The 15,781-nt window shown below is 44.8% G+C and overlaps 1 protein-coding gene across 3 annotated transcripts in view; it reads right to left on the reverse strand.

Moving 5' to 3' along the window:
• COL22A1 (collagen type XXII alpha 1 chain) overlaps positions 1 to 15,781 on the reverse strand; it is a 311,922-nt gene that overhangs the window by 185,364 nt on the left and 110,777 nt on the right. For all 3 annotated transcript variants that reach the window (XM_065586243.1, XM_024102639.3, XM_024102638.3), the window contains exon 5: positions 7,818 to 7,929. In XM_065586243.1, the coding sequence (XP_065442315.1) occupies positions 7,818 to 7,929 (112 nt within the window). The remainder of the gene's footprint in view (positions 1 to 7,817; positions 7,930 to 15,781) is intronic.

Here is a 15,781-nt window from a genome sequence, read left to right on the forward strand (position 1 = left end):
GTGTGGCTCTGTGGAAATCTCTGTGCTAGGAACTGGACTGAGACCACTGACTCATTACACAGATGCTGCTGAACAGTGCATCACGTGGATTTAAAGTGGTGGGAAGCTGTAATAACCTGTTACCAGTCCCGCTCAGCCTCAGCTGCAGCTTTTAAGGCTCTGAAGAACAGGCTGTAAGTTCTTGGCAGACACAGCCTTTGTGCCAAAAGCAAACGTAAAGACACCTCTGTTGCTCAGAGGGCATGACAAAAGCTGGAGCTGAAGTCCTTTGCCCCTGTGTCTTTTGTGGAAATGCAATACCTCATAAATAACGAGCGCTCTGTTGATGAGTTTTCATTTATTTCCCTGCTAAAAACATTGATGTCCATCAAGTGGCTTAGTTGGGTATTTGGGAATCCAAGTACTGTGAGTGCAGTCCCCAGAAATGTTTTATTTCCCTGCCTTCACCTGAAGCTGAAATGAGCTCATGATCCATCCTACAGAGCATCTGAAATCCTGCTTTACAGGTTGCCTGGTATCCACAGGGAGCTTGCTGTTGATTGCTGAGTTTATAATTCTGAGAACACAACCGGTCACAGAAGAGCTCTCTATAAAGCTCTAAGCTGTGGGAAATCCCTAGTGTAGCAGGTTAGTTTATGAGTTAATTAACCCAAATTCAAGCTCAGGTGAATCGCAACCTCGGCATACAAAAAATGAGAACCCACATCCAGAGGGCTTCCTGGTTCCTCCTCGATTTCTCATCACCTTTCATTTGCTATAAGAACAACAAATCCTCCACTCACAGCCATCACACCACAAAGAGAAACATTAGCCAGATTTCCTTCCCGACACCAAACGAAACAAAGGTATGTTGTTTGCTTGTGTTTGCGCAGAATTACTGACATTTAAGATATTTTGGAAATTAGTTGACAAAAATTAAACAAAACACTGAAACGTGAAGGAAACACCTGTAAACCCAGACTTGTAGGTCACTGAATATTTAGGTCATTGAGCCCAATGAATCAATTCCAGCCCAGCCCAGCAACGGCTATATTCACTCACATCTGATGGCCATTCAGCCATCTATCTGAACTGAGGCTGGTGGGTATCACTCTACTTCCCTATTATCTACAACATGTTCATCACCAGGGCCAGATTGCACCTTCTGGCCACAAAACCTGTGGAATTAGGCTCTTGGGGAGGAAATCTGCATGAGAAACCTGTGGAGATGGGGAGATGGGGCTTGCTCCCCTGCGGAATAGGCTGTGGGGCTCACTCAATAACCCTGTTGATCTCCTGGGAAATCAGCAAGAGGCCAGGGCCATCTGTGAAGGTGCCCTTGACTAACTTGTGGGCTCTGTGGCCTGACATGCCCTCCCCCCCACCACCACCACCACACACACAGTTGCCAAGGTTCCAAGTCCCCAGCAGCTAGATCTGCCTATGAACAGTCCACTAAAAAGGAGGAGCTTGCTGCAGAGGGTGCTTTGGGAGAAAGACAATAAAACTGCAGCTCCAGGTTGAACTGTCTTTCTTCAAAATCTCTGCAGGGCTGGAAGGAGGAAGTTGTGCTGTCCTGACCACTCCCTACTTCTCTGCCCCATGTAGATCCCAGGGCCCATTGAGTGCTTTCTGTAGCATCCAGGGACACAGTGCCAGAGAAATAGCATAGGGTGCAGGGAGATTTATGCAAGGGTCTGCGGGGCACGATTTCCCCCTTTATCAGGCTCGTTCTCAGGGAGCAGCTGTCCACTTCACAAAAGCCACTACTGCAATTCTAATCAGAGAGGCCAGTGACTGCATGAGCCATGGAGACTGAAATACCCTGTCGGCCGTAGAGGTGGTCCATACAGATTATGTTTGAGGCACCAAGGAAAGTTTGCACTGCTTTTGCCCACCCTGCATCCTAGGACTCAGTTCAGCAAGGCACTTAAGCACCTGCTTATCTTTCAGCAAGTGCTCAAGTACAGAAGGACAAGTGCTTTGCTGAATTGGGGCCCTACTTCTGCAGATGAAGAGGAGTTCACTCTCCGGGGCCACCAGTCTGGCACCTTTTCCAAGCACAAAATTCTCACGTATAACTTTTTTTTTTCCAAATGGAAACTAAAACCATTTAAATATATTACTCAGTAAATAAATTAATTAGTGTCTAATTATGAGAAGCTGCCACGAATTGCTTAACACTACTACTAATTATTTGGAGGAAGGAGTCTTTGTTTTAGTGCTATTCCTAATTTCAGTTCCTGGTTTTATGTAGGTATATGTGATTTCATTTTCCTTGAGTGATGTTCCCGTGGGAATCTTCCTGGAACCCGCCATACCTTAGGCTGCGGAAGACAAAAATGGAATATACTAAAACCTCCTGGAACTTGAATTTGCTTTCCTTCCAAACTGCAGGGGCTTGCAAGTTAAAATACAGAAGAAGGGTGAAAGTCGGCAGGCCCTTTTCTAATTTCCTTTTTTTGATTGTTTACAAAGGGAAATTTAGTAATTTACAAAAAAACCCTGTTTCAATACAAATAGTCCTAGGGAGAACAACACTGCAGCTATGTTAAACAAAATGATGCAGCCTGAGCGGAAGCAATGCAAGAATGCCCCAAGTTGCAATGCTAGTGAGCCCCTGGCCTATCCTGGAAGGACCACGTCTATGGCTCAGAATGTAATGCTAGTCCTTCGCCCAGTCAGTGGCTGGCAAACATGCCCTCATCTAAAGCCTGTTGAAGTCAATGGAAAGGCTTCCTTCAACTTTAGTGGATTAGCCCCATTGTCCACAAGGGTGATGACCCGTGTGAAATGTGGTAGTTGGAGCTGTGATGTGGACAAATGGCTACTAGGAACTGGCCTGAGAACACCAATTCATTTTACACAGGTCACTGAATGGCCATTAGATGGCCACAATTTCAGACACAGGGTGCCAGTGTTGCCTATTACCCACTGAAAACAAGATTTAGATACCTAATTAAGGGACATGATTTTCAACACTATGTCAACAGGCGCTCCTGAATCCTGTCGCTGGCAGGCAGGGAACAAGCAAGAGCCTACAGCAGTTTCTTCACCCAGCAAGAAATGCCTATCAGTTTCATCACTATTCTGCTTTAATTAACTTCATTCCAGCTAATCTGTCATCTTAGTTAAACAACAAGAGAGCACGAAGACAGAGTTCACCACAGAGATTGCCACTGCAATGCTATGCTTGAAAATGCTCAGATGCAAATGGTTTTCATGCTTTTAACCTTGGGGCAATTTTTGGTGTCCGTCACTATAGACTAAAAATCCCTCCTTAACAGTTTGTTACTGAGGAAAGAAAATGGACCCTGTGACTTGATAAGACAGTGACATGTATGTGGCTAAATAGTTCTCATGGCTTCCTGGAGCAAAAATTGCAATGAGTCCTGGATGCCTCTAGAAGGGTCCTGAAAGCTTATTGATCCCAACCTCTAAATAATGAATGGATTCACTTCAGTGAAGTCCTGTCCTCCTTAGCTAGTCTATGCACCCAGATCAGCATTATTACATGATGAATAGCCACTGAACACAGCTAAGTGACAGATCTAATATTGATGCCCTGAATCCATCACCCAGTCATGCATCATACACATCAGCCGCACTGCCCCCATGTTATCCTCTCGGCCTTAGGGTTTTGTGTTAGTGGCCAAGGCTATAGTATCTCAGACTTATCCTGGGGTCTGAAACCAGATTGAGAAAGACAGAAAGCTTACCCTGTCCAGATAACTCCACAGTAGCTTGGCAACTAACTTCCAGAACATGTTCCCCAGACAGGGGGAGGTTCAAGACTGGCCAATAGTTCAACGGAAAATCAAAGCTGAGATACACTTTCTCCAGCACAAGCCAAACCTCAGCACATTTCAGTAGGGATGGCACTCTGCCCTCTTCTACAAAAAGAACAGGAGTACTTGTGGCACCTTAGCCCTCTTCTAGTGTGTCTTAAGTGAGAACTCCCATCTAATAACAAAGTGCTTCACTGCTGGCTTTCACAAGCTACAACAGAAAGGGATCCTGGACACAGGCTATCCGCAGTACCACCAGAAACCTCTGCACAACAAGGGATGAGACCAAGTTAAACCAGCACAGATGTATTTGCACCCATCATTCTAAACATGATTGGCAAAGAGATGTGCAAATTCTTCCCAGCACAGCAACATCAAGTCAGATTCAGGGAAGTGACTTTCTAACTGAATCACACTTTTCATGGCCCTGAACAACTACCCTGGAGCATTATTTACCATATCTCTAATAGATTCAAGGAACTTCTGTTCTCCACACAGACTCAATGGAAGCTCCTGCTCTCCTCCTGACCAGTCTCTGAAAACTGTTTCCATGTTTGTCACTCTCCCTGAGTTGATCATTCACTCTCATACAGCACTTTCCATCCATATATCTCAAAGTACCTTAAAAAACAGGATCATCCTCATCGTTATCCCTATTTTACAGATGAAGAAATTGAGGCACGGAAGTGAAGAGTCTTGCCCACAGTCACTCAGCAAGTCAGTGTCAGGGTGTCAAATTGTTGCTAATTGTATTAAGGACTTCTCTGAATGGACTCTTTTCAGATTATAGATCACAAATCATCCAAACACTTCAAGCACATGAGTTATCCCATCTCCAGTCAGCATAGCTAGGGCCCTACCAAATTCACGGCCATGAAAAACGTGTCATGGACCGTTAAATATTGTCTTTTGTGTGCTTTTACCCAATACTATACAGATTTCACGGGGGGAGACCACCGTTTCTCAAATTGGGGGTCCTGTCCCAAAAGGGAGTTGCAGTGGGGATTGCAAGGTTATGTTAGGGGGGTCGCGGTATTGTCACACTTACTTCTGTGCTGCCTTCAAAGCTGGGCAGCTGGAGAGCGGTGTTGCCCACCTCTGAGGGCAGTGTCCCACCAGCAAGAATTAAGGGTGGCAATACCATACCATGCCACCTTTACTTCTGTGCTGCTGCAGAGTGGCGGCTGCTGACTGAGGGCCCAGCTCTGCAGGCAGCAGCGCAGAAGTATCGATGGCAATACCATACCAGGCCATCCTTACTTCCGTGCTGTTGCTGGCAGTGCCTATGCCTTCAGAGCTGGGCTCCCGGCCAGAAGCCACCATCTCCAGCTGCCCAGTTCCGAAGGCAGCGCCACCACCAGCCGCAGCACAGAAGTAAGGGTAGCAGTACCACAACTCTCCCCCCCAATAAGCTTGTGACCCCCCTCACAACTCCTACAACTAAACACCATGAAAATTCAGATTTAAATAGCTCAAATCATGAAATTTTTTTATTATTAAAATCCTATGACCATGAAATTGACCAAAATGGACCATGAATTTGGTAGGGCCCTAAGCATAGCACTTAGAATCATAGAATATCAGGGTTGGAAGGGACCTCAAGAGGTCATCTAGTCCAACCCCCTGCTCAAAGCAGGACCAACCCCAACCAAATCATCCCAGCCAGGGCTTTGTCAAGCCTGACCTTATAAAACATCTAAGGAAGGAGATTCCACCACCTTCCTAGGTAAACCATTCCAGTGCTTCACCATCCTCCTAGTGAAAATGTTTTTCCTAATATCCAACCTAAACCTCCCCCACTGCAACTTGAGACCATTACTCCTTGTTCTTTCATCTGGTACCACTGAGAACAGTCTAGATCTGTCCTCTTTGGAACCCCCTTTCAGATAGTTGAAAGCAGCTATCAAATCCCTCCTCATTCTTCTCTTCTGCAGACTAAACAATCCAGGTTCCCTCAGCCTCTCCTCAGAAGTCATGTGCTCCAGCCCCCTAATCATTTTTGTTGCCCTCCACTGGACTCTTTCCAATTTTTCCACATCCTTCTTGTAGTGTAGGGCCCAAAACTGGACACAGTACTCCAGATGAGGCCTCATCGATGTTGAACAGAGGGGAATGATCACATCCCTCGATCTGCTGGCAATGCTCCTACTTATACAGCCCAAAATGCTGTTAGCCTTCTTGGCAACAAGGGCACACTGCTGACTCATATGCAGCTTTTCTCGTCCACTGTGACCCCTAGGTCCTTTTCTGCAGAACTGCTGCCTAACCACTCGGTCCCCAGTCTGTAGGAGTGCATGGGATCCTTCCAACTTAAGTGCAGGACTTTGCACTTGTCCTTGTTGAACCTCATCAGATTTCTTTTGGCTCAATCCTTTAATTTGTCTAGGTCCCTCTGTATCCTTTCCCTACCCTCCAGCATATCTTCCACTCCTCTCAGTTCAGTGTCATCTGCAAAATTGCTGAGGGTGCAGTCCACGCTATCCTCCAGATCATTAATGAAGATATTGAACCAAACTGGCCCCAGGACCGACCCTTAGGGCACTCCGCTTGAATACAAAAAAAGACTTGCTTAAGTCTTATTGAAGTCAGACTTAACCTGCGTGCTTAAGTGCTTTGATAAAGAAGGCTGTGATTACTCATGCCCTTAAATCTAAGCAGGTACTTAAGTGACTGCTGAATCTGGACCATGACAAATTTAGGCAGGATTTAAACCAGGGATCGGCAACCTTTCAGAAGTGGTGTGCCAAGTCTTCATTTATTCACTCTAATTTAAGGTTTCGCGTGCCGGTAATACATTTTAACATTTTTAGAAGGTCTCTTTCTGTAAGTCTATAATATATAACTAAACTATTGTTGTATGTAAAGTAAATAAGGATTTTAAAATCTTTAAGAAGTTTCATTTAAAATTAAATTAAAATACAAGCACCCCCCAGACCAGTGGCCAGGACCTGGGCAGTGTGTGTGCCACTGAAAATCAGCTCGCGTGCCGTCTTTGGCACGCGTGCCATAGGTTGCCTATCCCTGATTTAAACAAACAAGCCACAGCAGAGGTGAAAGACTCTGTATCCCTTTCTCATTTTCCTGAATCATACAGAATTAGTCCAGTCCCATTATACATAGAGCAATTATATATACATTTCACATAGTGACCAAGGTTTATTTAGTACACTGAATTTATCCCCATTCCTAAATTCACTTGCCCTGAGACTTGACATAATTTGCAGACTTTAAACTTTTTTCCTGTAGTCATATTTTCACCTTTTTTTTTTTTTTTTTTTTTTTAGGGGATGTGGTGGAGAGGGAATGAATCCAGGTTGGTTCCAGGATGACCAAGCTTATGAAATCAAATAAATGTAAATGGCCAAAGTATTTCCAATACGCAATGAGCCAAGGAGAAGAGTCAAAACAGATTAGAAAAATAACTCTTGTCCAGAAGAAGGAAAATAATGAATATTGATTTTTTAATATTAAGTTTAAAATGATCACACTTCTATTTACTGCAAAAAAAAAGTTAACAATGACAATTCAATCCATTGTTCCATAGGTACTCAATGAAATTATGCACTCGTTCTTCTCGAGGCTAATGCTAGCAGAACTGATATGACAGGTTGAAGAGAGCCCATTTTGATGGACTGTGACACAGCTGGCAGCCTCATGTTATAAAAGCCCCTGAGAACTGAATCCATGTTGACAGAGGATTAACTGCTGTTCATTCTTTTAGGAGGTTAAGAAACTGTATTAGCTGCCTGATAACTACATCCACTGGGAATGAGTCTCCTGCGGTTAGCAAATACACACCTCGGTGAAAGTGCCACCAAACGCTTATTTTAGACAGGGGTGATTAATGGGGTTAGAACCTAGGCTCCAGGGTGGCTTGTGACAGGGCATTGCCAGCAGAGTTGAATGGACAACTCAAAGCCAGCAGAAACTCCTTTATGCATTTCCTATAGATGCACTGCCTCGGGACATCCGCTAAGACTCTGGGTTAACTTAAAAGAACTAAATCACAGATATCAGAGGCTCAAGTGAAAAGAAGATCAGGAAACTTACTCAGTTTTCTGCACGATGGGGAAGCTTCCAAGTCGTACATAAGAACTCTGAATTCCATTTTCTTTCCTTCCAAAAATTTCCTTCACGCTGAACAAATCCACCAGGTCAAACCCTGTCCCAAAGTAAATGGTAAAGACAAGACTGTGATAAGGCTACCGTTCAAACAGCAGAATAATGGGGCAAGCATTCAAACTGTGGTCTGGTGTTTATGTTCAACCATGGCTGCCACACTTCAGAAATGGATCCAATTCCGACTTGGAGAAGTTTGCGCATAATTCCAGCATGATTTAGTCTGTCAAATTACTCCAAAATCAGAGTGATAAACACATAGGAAGAGAAAAATCAAACTGAAAAGTGCCTTAGAGATCAAAATGACATTTTACATGCACTTATGATGATTATTTGTATTCCCGTAGCGCCTAGGAGTAGATGAGATTCAACTAATCCATGAGAGTCACACAGTTAAGGAGGAGAAATAAACAGCACAGATAAAATCTAGGGAAGCCTTTTATTGGAGAGCAATTAGTCCAAGGGCTGGTCTCCACCCGATTTCTGTACCAATATACTAGTTTAGAACCAATCCAACATAGATAAATTGGTGCAATCCTTTGTGTGGATGCAGTTATACCAATTTAGACATGCTTATATTGGAATAGCTTATTATTATAAATGTACACTAGGTGTTTCTACCAATTTAACGACATCAGTTTTTAAACCAATGTAGTTAAATCAGAACAAAAATTGTGTGTAGTCCAGACCCAGGACAGAGCTATAGGTAGCAGGAGACAGCAAAATATAAACCTAAAATATGCTGTCTGTTGTTGGGGGGGAGGGGCACCTTTTCAAGATGGCTGATCCTTTTGTCTTGCATGAGTTTTCCTGGCTCTCAGTAGCCTTCCCGCCTGTCCACTCTGCTACTGGACAATCAGGAGGTTAAATAAGGCAGCTAAGATACTTCCAGGGCCTCATGGCTTCATCCCATAACCACTTGGGTGACAACTCCATTGACAGACCTTCTAACATACTGTCATCAGCCATGATTGCTTCTATAAATTATAGCAAATAGAGACAACCAGGGACTTGAAAGCTCCCTACTGGCTGTAATATAAAACCAGCATGACCTGTCCATACAAACTTGCTGATAGCTCATTTCACCCTGCAGCACATATTTTTCATTTACACCAAACATACTGACGTGAGGAAGGACCACGAGTGTTGTCTGTGAGAAATGGCTCGCATTGATTGGCAAGGAAGCTTGTTAGCTGTCCACAAAAGCTAATTTGTGAAGGGGCAGGTTGGATCACTGCCAAAGCTGCTACACAATTCCAATTCAGCATCAGCTGCCAGACTTTTCAAACCATGTAGGAAATGCTCTGCTATGTAGGTACAAGTGATGGTGATGAAAACTTCCTCCTAAGTATTTCCATCATTAGCCTCAGATGCCAAACATGCTTTAATCTTTCCCTGACAACTCAAGCAACCATCCTTATCTTGAGGGATTGTTTATGGCTTTCAAACTGTTAGAGTCGATGCAAACAAAGTGTCATATTCAATCAATCACTTCATCTTGCTGAAATCCCTAAAAGAGAGCGGGATCAGAGCTGCTTACGCTAATAAAATAATACAATGAAGCAGATAAGCAAGCTTGTTAAAGCTACTTTGCAAATAGAACCTAATGATCATAATTTGTTATTGTACAGCATGCAGATAAATTACTGCAGAATCTCACAAATTCACACTAAAGATTGGTGCATTGCGAATTACTTTTATTTTGGAGAATTAACGAGGAAATGAACAAACAGTGAAACAGAATCAATCTCGCTTAGCAAAAAATACTTTGTTCATTTACCATGACGACCGTAGTTGAAATTATATTTTTATGGTGCTTCAAAGCATATTAGTAAAGATCCTGTGGGGTATAACTTTCAAAAAGAATGAAGCTTTTTTAAGGAGGCTCTGCTGTGTGGTTTCCCATCATAGTTTTCAACTAATAAATTGGTAAGTTTAAGATCGGAATAGCAGGTATTAAGGGGTTTATTTTTAACTAACCCATCCATTTGCTACATAACCCCCCTTTAAAGAGACCCATCACATTTTCAAATGAAAATTTTGCAGGTACATGTAACACCTATGATAATTTTTAAATGAAGAAGAAAAATATATATTTTCTCAATTTCTTCCCCAGATTGTTTACTTTGTGTGTCTGGAAGCACTCTGGAATGAATCCATCCCTTTGCTGGCTCTAGATCCAGTGCAGAGACAGAGAGAGGACAGCTTGGGGCTGTAGGTTCAGACCTCCGCTCAAGCTACAACTCTCTGGTCCGCTCTACAAAACACCAGGATTAACTGGCTCCAGAGTGGTGAGGGATGGAGAAGTATGAAACTTCCCTTGAGAGCCAGCAAGTGTCTCCTGGCTTCCTTGAGCTTCCTCTGGAGATGAATGAGTCATGCGGTGTAGGGCTGTTCTTAGCAGGCACAAACCAAGTCCTGGAAGAGAATTATACAGCTCTCAGACACATCTATTAGCTTTCTGACCTTTTTCATGAGTAGAACAGGCAAGCATACTCCATTCTTGCATAGCATAGTGCATGGATACATTACTGGTGGCTTGCCACCATCAGCACAGATGTGATTAGCTGGATGGCTTCTGACTCTGAGCCATTTAATCAGCAATGCTATAAATTTGGCAGCTAATGAGATGGATAATACTCTTTGATCATCAGGAGCCTACTTCATTATGGCCACTAAAACATGAGGCTACTGAAAACATCTAACCTGATTCAGTCTCATGAAAAGCAGTGTACCCTGGTCAGACCAATAACATGAGAACAATGACCTGAAAGAAAGGCTCTGTTTCACAATGACAAACTTGACTAGGAAAGTAATTTCTTAGGCGCTGCTCTACTGATCAAATCAGCCCAATGTCTCTTTATTTGCAGTAATAACTCTTTACAGGAAGCAGCCCGTTACTCTGGATGCAGACAGCCAGGGCCGGTGCAACCACTAGGCGAACTGGGCGGCCACCTAGGGCGCCAAGTGGTTAGGGGCATCAAAAAGCGCCCTCAGGGGAGGCGGTGGAGTGGTGAGCTGGAGCAGGGGAGTGCAGGGAGGGCTACCCGCAGCAAGTAACGGGGGGGCGTGCAGGGGAACTGCTCCCCACCCCAGCTCACCTCCGCTTCGCCTTCTCCCCTGAGCACACCGCCCCCGCTCTAACTCTCCTCCTCTCTCAGGCTTGCCGCGCGAAATGGCTGATTGGTTCAGCAAGCCTGGGAGGCGGGAGAAGTGGAGCGGCGCCGGCATGCTCAGGGGAGAAGGCGGAGCGGAGGTGAGCTGGGGCGGGGAGCTGCCGCACGGGGGGCTCCCCGGGTGGAGGGGGTGGGGAACTGCTGCAGGGAGGCACCCCAGGGCGGGAACCAGTTGCGGGGGGGCTCCCTATCCCTGCCTCATGGCCCCTGCTCCGCCCCATGGCCCCATGGCCCCAGCCCCGCTCCGCCCCAGCCCTGCCCCCACTCCCCTGAAGACTGCAGCCAGGCCCGACCCTGCACTCACCGCATGGTAAGTGGAGCGACCCAGCCCCAGCCTGCTCCGCTCCCCTGGCTCCCAGGCTTGGGGGGAGGGGGGAACTGTCCCCCCACACTTGCCGGCGGCACGGCTGGGAGCCAGGGGAGCGGAGCAGGCTGGGGTCGGGTCACTCCACTTCCCACAGGAAGTGGCCAGCCCCCCTGCCCCCCGCCCCCCACGGAGGCCTGGGACCAGCCCCCCCTCCCGTAGAGGCCTGGGACCAGCCCCCCCCCCAAATAGTGGAGGGGGGGGCACAAGGTAGAAGTTTTGCCTAGGGCGCGAAATATCCTTGCACTGGCCCTGCAGACAGCACAGTCTTACTCAGCTCTTGCAGGAAGAAAGCAGCCAAACTGTGGCACGGGGCACCGTTCACTTTGTCCTAGTTGTAATATTCAAGAGCACTTCCTTTTACAACTGAGGTGCCCAGTCTGTGGTCTGAGGACCAAATGTAGCCTGACAGTACCCTAAATCATGGCCCACAGTCACTATCTTCCTTCATTTGCAGAGTGTGAAGGATTGGAACTGCTCAACTGCAATGCTTCTTTGCTGATGAACTTCTATTAATCTACCAAGGAAGATGCAAGAATTAGCAAATATAGATTTCTCCAGTTATTTGGAGGGGGTTTTATTAATAAAAGTTTATATTCAGGCACTGTACTGTGTTCCAGGGGATTGAGCATGGAACTAGGAACTCCTAAAATCTATTCCCGTCCAGAAAGTGCCCTGTTATGTTGAGCACTGACAATTTGCTTATCCGATCAGTACCTCAGTTTCCCCATGTCTTTCTGGCAGTCAAAAGCAACTTCTATTTCTGGAGTAATTGTCAAATTGAGAGGACAGACAAACACCCAGAATTCACAAGTTATTTTATCACTAGTATTTCAACTCTTCAGCAAAGACAGCAAAAAGCAGCCGCTTCACACCGATAATTAATTCCACTTTCAGAAATCCAGCTAAGCACTTTGATTCAGCACCTTTAGCCAACAGCAGCTTCTCTGACTGTCTCCCAAAACAGTATAGGCCCCATTTAGGGTTGCCATCGTTTGAGTGGGGGGGGGGGGAGAGGGGGGAATCAAGGGCATTTCATGCAAAGCATTTAAAGAGCTAATTTGCATAAATCATTTTTAAACCAATTTGCTGATATTTACAAGTAACTTGTAAGGGGTTTTTTAACATTTGAATTCCTTATATAAAAGCCAGAGGATGTAAGTGCCTGGGGAGTGCACTATAGACTAGGATTCGTTAACATAGCCTCTTGCTATTAACCAATTGTCTCTTGCCCTTGTTTCCATACATACTACAATTGGGTTTTCATATGTGCTTCGAGCTGACCTAACTCTATTTCCACTGAAGCCATAAGGAGTTTTACCAATGACTTCAGTGGGGGAGGGTCACGCTCATGCTGAGAACTTTTTAAAATCCCACCCTACTGTAAGAAACAAGGATCAGGCAAGCTACTGTCCTGTAGTCTCAATACTTTGTACAAGGACTCCCCACCCATGGTACAAGGAGGCAGGAACTTAGATGGCCGTAGGTTTGTAACAATATTAAAACATTCTTCATCTGTATCACCAGGAGCCACCATTCACACTAATTGTTTACTTTGCACTATTTCCTCCAGTCGGAAGGTGCAGTTGGATGGGCCACAGAGAGTCCTGTGGCACCTTTAAGACTAACAGATGTATTGGAGCATAAGCGTTCATGGGTGAATACCCACTTCATCAGACGCACTGGATGGGCTAGTTTCCCTTTTGTTTATGGTCAATTGAATGTTCTGTTTTTTCTGCTGTATCACACAGCAAACATTAGGGGGTCCTACCATTGCAGAACAACCTCCAAACTACAACTAGAAAGTCTGGAGTTTGAGCTGAATTCCAGCGTCAGCAAATATGGGAATGTGAGAATCAGTAATTCTGGCTGAGGCCTATCGCTAATGTATGCCCAGAAGATGACCTGTTTATCTCCGTCTCTCTAAACTGGAGATGCTCATTCGCTGAAGCCTGTTCTTCTAGATCATCTGCCTGAAGCCTCAGCAAAAGAGAGGGAAAGGCAGATCTGTAGCACCAGCAGATAAAAGTGGAGAGAATGGTGCTGGACAAATGAGGAGAAAGCAAAAGCAGTGAGCAGCTGAGTCTGAAGAGACAGTATAAGAAAAGCAGGATTCAAAGCCATGAGCAAACAGGTAACGGAGAAGAGATGGAGCCAGAGAATCATACAATATAGAGGAAAGGGCTGCTTTAATGGAATAGCCAGCTTTCTGTAACAACAGGAAATAAGACCACAAAATTGTTTCCAAGGCAGCATATTTCATCACTTGATCCCATATTCCTAACACTCCATTCTATTTATTGTATTGGTCTATTTATCTCTTTCAGCCTATTCATTCTCTCTTATTCATTTACCCCTCAGTTTTCAGGCGGTTGCTAGTGGTATATTGAGCCACATTCAAAGTTGGTTTTAACATGCAACTCTTTCCCTTGTCACAAAAGGCTTTTCTACGTTGAGGGCATTCTGCATTTTCTGAATGATGGACATTTGGCTTGATGCCGCTAACCTCCTTTCTGCTTCTTTCCTGCTCCAGTGGAACAAGATTAAACAGGAGTTGGTTATTTCTTTGATGTTCTTGTAGGTCAGATAAGCTTGTGCCGGTTGAACTTACCAGAACTATTTACAGTAGATGCCAATTTTAATTAGTTTCTATAGTTTAAAAGCGTGGTTTGGATTCCATTAGATTTGTGGTGGTTTGAATTCCCTTAAAAGTCAGATAGATGGCGCTATAGCATACACACGTATCGCAATATTAATGTGACAATTTGGGAAAAAACCTCTCTTTTTGGTGTGGAGGGCATGCAGGCAGAGTAACGGAGACAGCCAAAGAAGAGTAGCAGATTGGGTGGAGTTTTTTGCAGGTAGACAAAGCAAAGGTGCGGAATCAAGGAATTCTGCACCCATAGCCACAGTCTCTGGTGTTTTCTTGCATGACTTATTTTATATTTATATTGTTTGTTTTCAATAAGTGACTATTGAGGGTGTTTGAGAAAAGCTACATTTTGGGGCCTAGCTTCATAGGATCTGATTGCTTGTGGTGTAGAGAAACACTGCTACACAGAAAGCTCCAGGAGTACTATGTTTCATAACAGACCTAATCCAAAGCCCACTGAAGTCAGTGGAAAGACTCCCAATAACTTCAATAGGCTTTGGGTAAGGCTAACATGAGAAAGGGTGAAGAACGCACTCTTTCGAACTAGAGTGTTTGCTTTAGTTTTGTTGGTTCTGAGATATCAGGATGATGGACACATCAGGATTACGTTAGCGGTAATCCTGTCATGTAACGATACAATGAAGCAGGTCATATGAAAGCCATTCACACTGGCCAATCTAATTTATCTCTGGGAATACCTGCTTTCACTTTTCATTACATGGGCCCAGCACCTAGCCAAGCCCAGGTGAAGACATGGATGTGTTTGGTTTGTTAGTATGCAATTACAGTTGGTTTCCAGGAAATAGTTTTTTGGTTTTTTTTACTATCCACGTAGACCTGAATACTGATGTAGTGTGAATATCCCTGGATAGTTGATGCATTCCTTGTGTCTGAATAAAGAATTGGAATCCATGCAGTGCTGGGATTCAGTTGCCACTACCAGCAGACCTCCTTTCATGTACTCTGAGCTACTATTCAAAAGCCCTGTAGTGTAGTCGTGATCACGTTCACCTCACACGCACAATGTCACTGGTTTGAAACCGGGCGGAAACAGGTCACTGTTCCTTTTTCTGACTCCCCGCCTGCAATTTGGGAGGAGGGATAGCTCAGTGGTTTGAGCATTGGCCTGCTAAACTCAGGGTTGTGAGTTCAGTCCTTGAGGGGGCCATTTAGGGATCTGGAGCAAAAATCTGTCTGGGGATTGGTCCTGCTTTGAGCAGGGGGTTGGACTAGATGACCTCCTGAGTCCCTTCCAACCCTGGGATTCTATTATTAAACATACTGGGGTTCCTTCCGGGACAATGAATTCAAACCTAGCAGGCACATAAGTAACTGCAATACTAATTCCCCTTGTTTATGAGTGTCTTTGAGTGTTGCTTTCCTGCTGCCTATCTGTATATGACACTGATGCATACTAAGGGTCCAGTTAGATAATCTTTACCCACATTGGTAAGCCCTCACTCAGGTAAGTAGTCCCATTGAAGTCATCAATGTAAGTAAAGTTTGCACAATTGGACCCAGGGGGGCAGGGGGAGGGAAAGTAAGAACCTGGCAGTTGCAGCTGTGTCACTTAGGGTATGGCTAGACTCCAGTCCCTGGGTGCGACTGCTTCTCAGAATGACCTATCCAAGCTAGCTTGTATCTAGAGCAGTGAAGCCGTGGTAATTACCCAGGGTTCTGGGTAGGTTTGAACAGCCTGGAC

The sequence above is a fragment of the Chrysemys picta genome, chromosome 2, assembly GCF_011386835.1.
Source record: "Chrysemys picta bellii isolate R12L10 chromosome 2, ASM1138683v2, whole genome shotgun sequence".
Lineage (NCBI taxonomy): Eukaryota > Metazoa > Chordata > Testudines > Emydidae > Chrysemys > Chrysemys picta.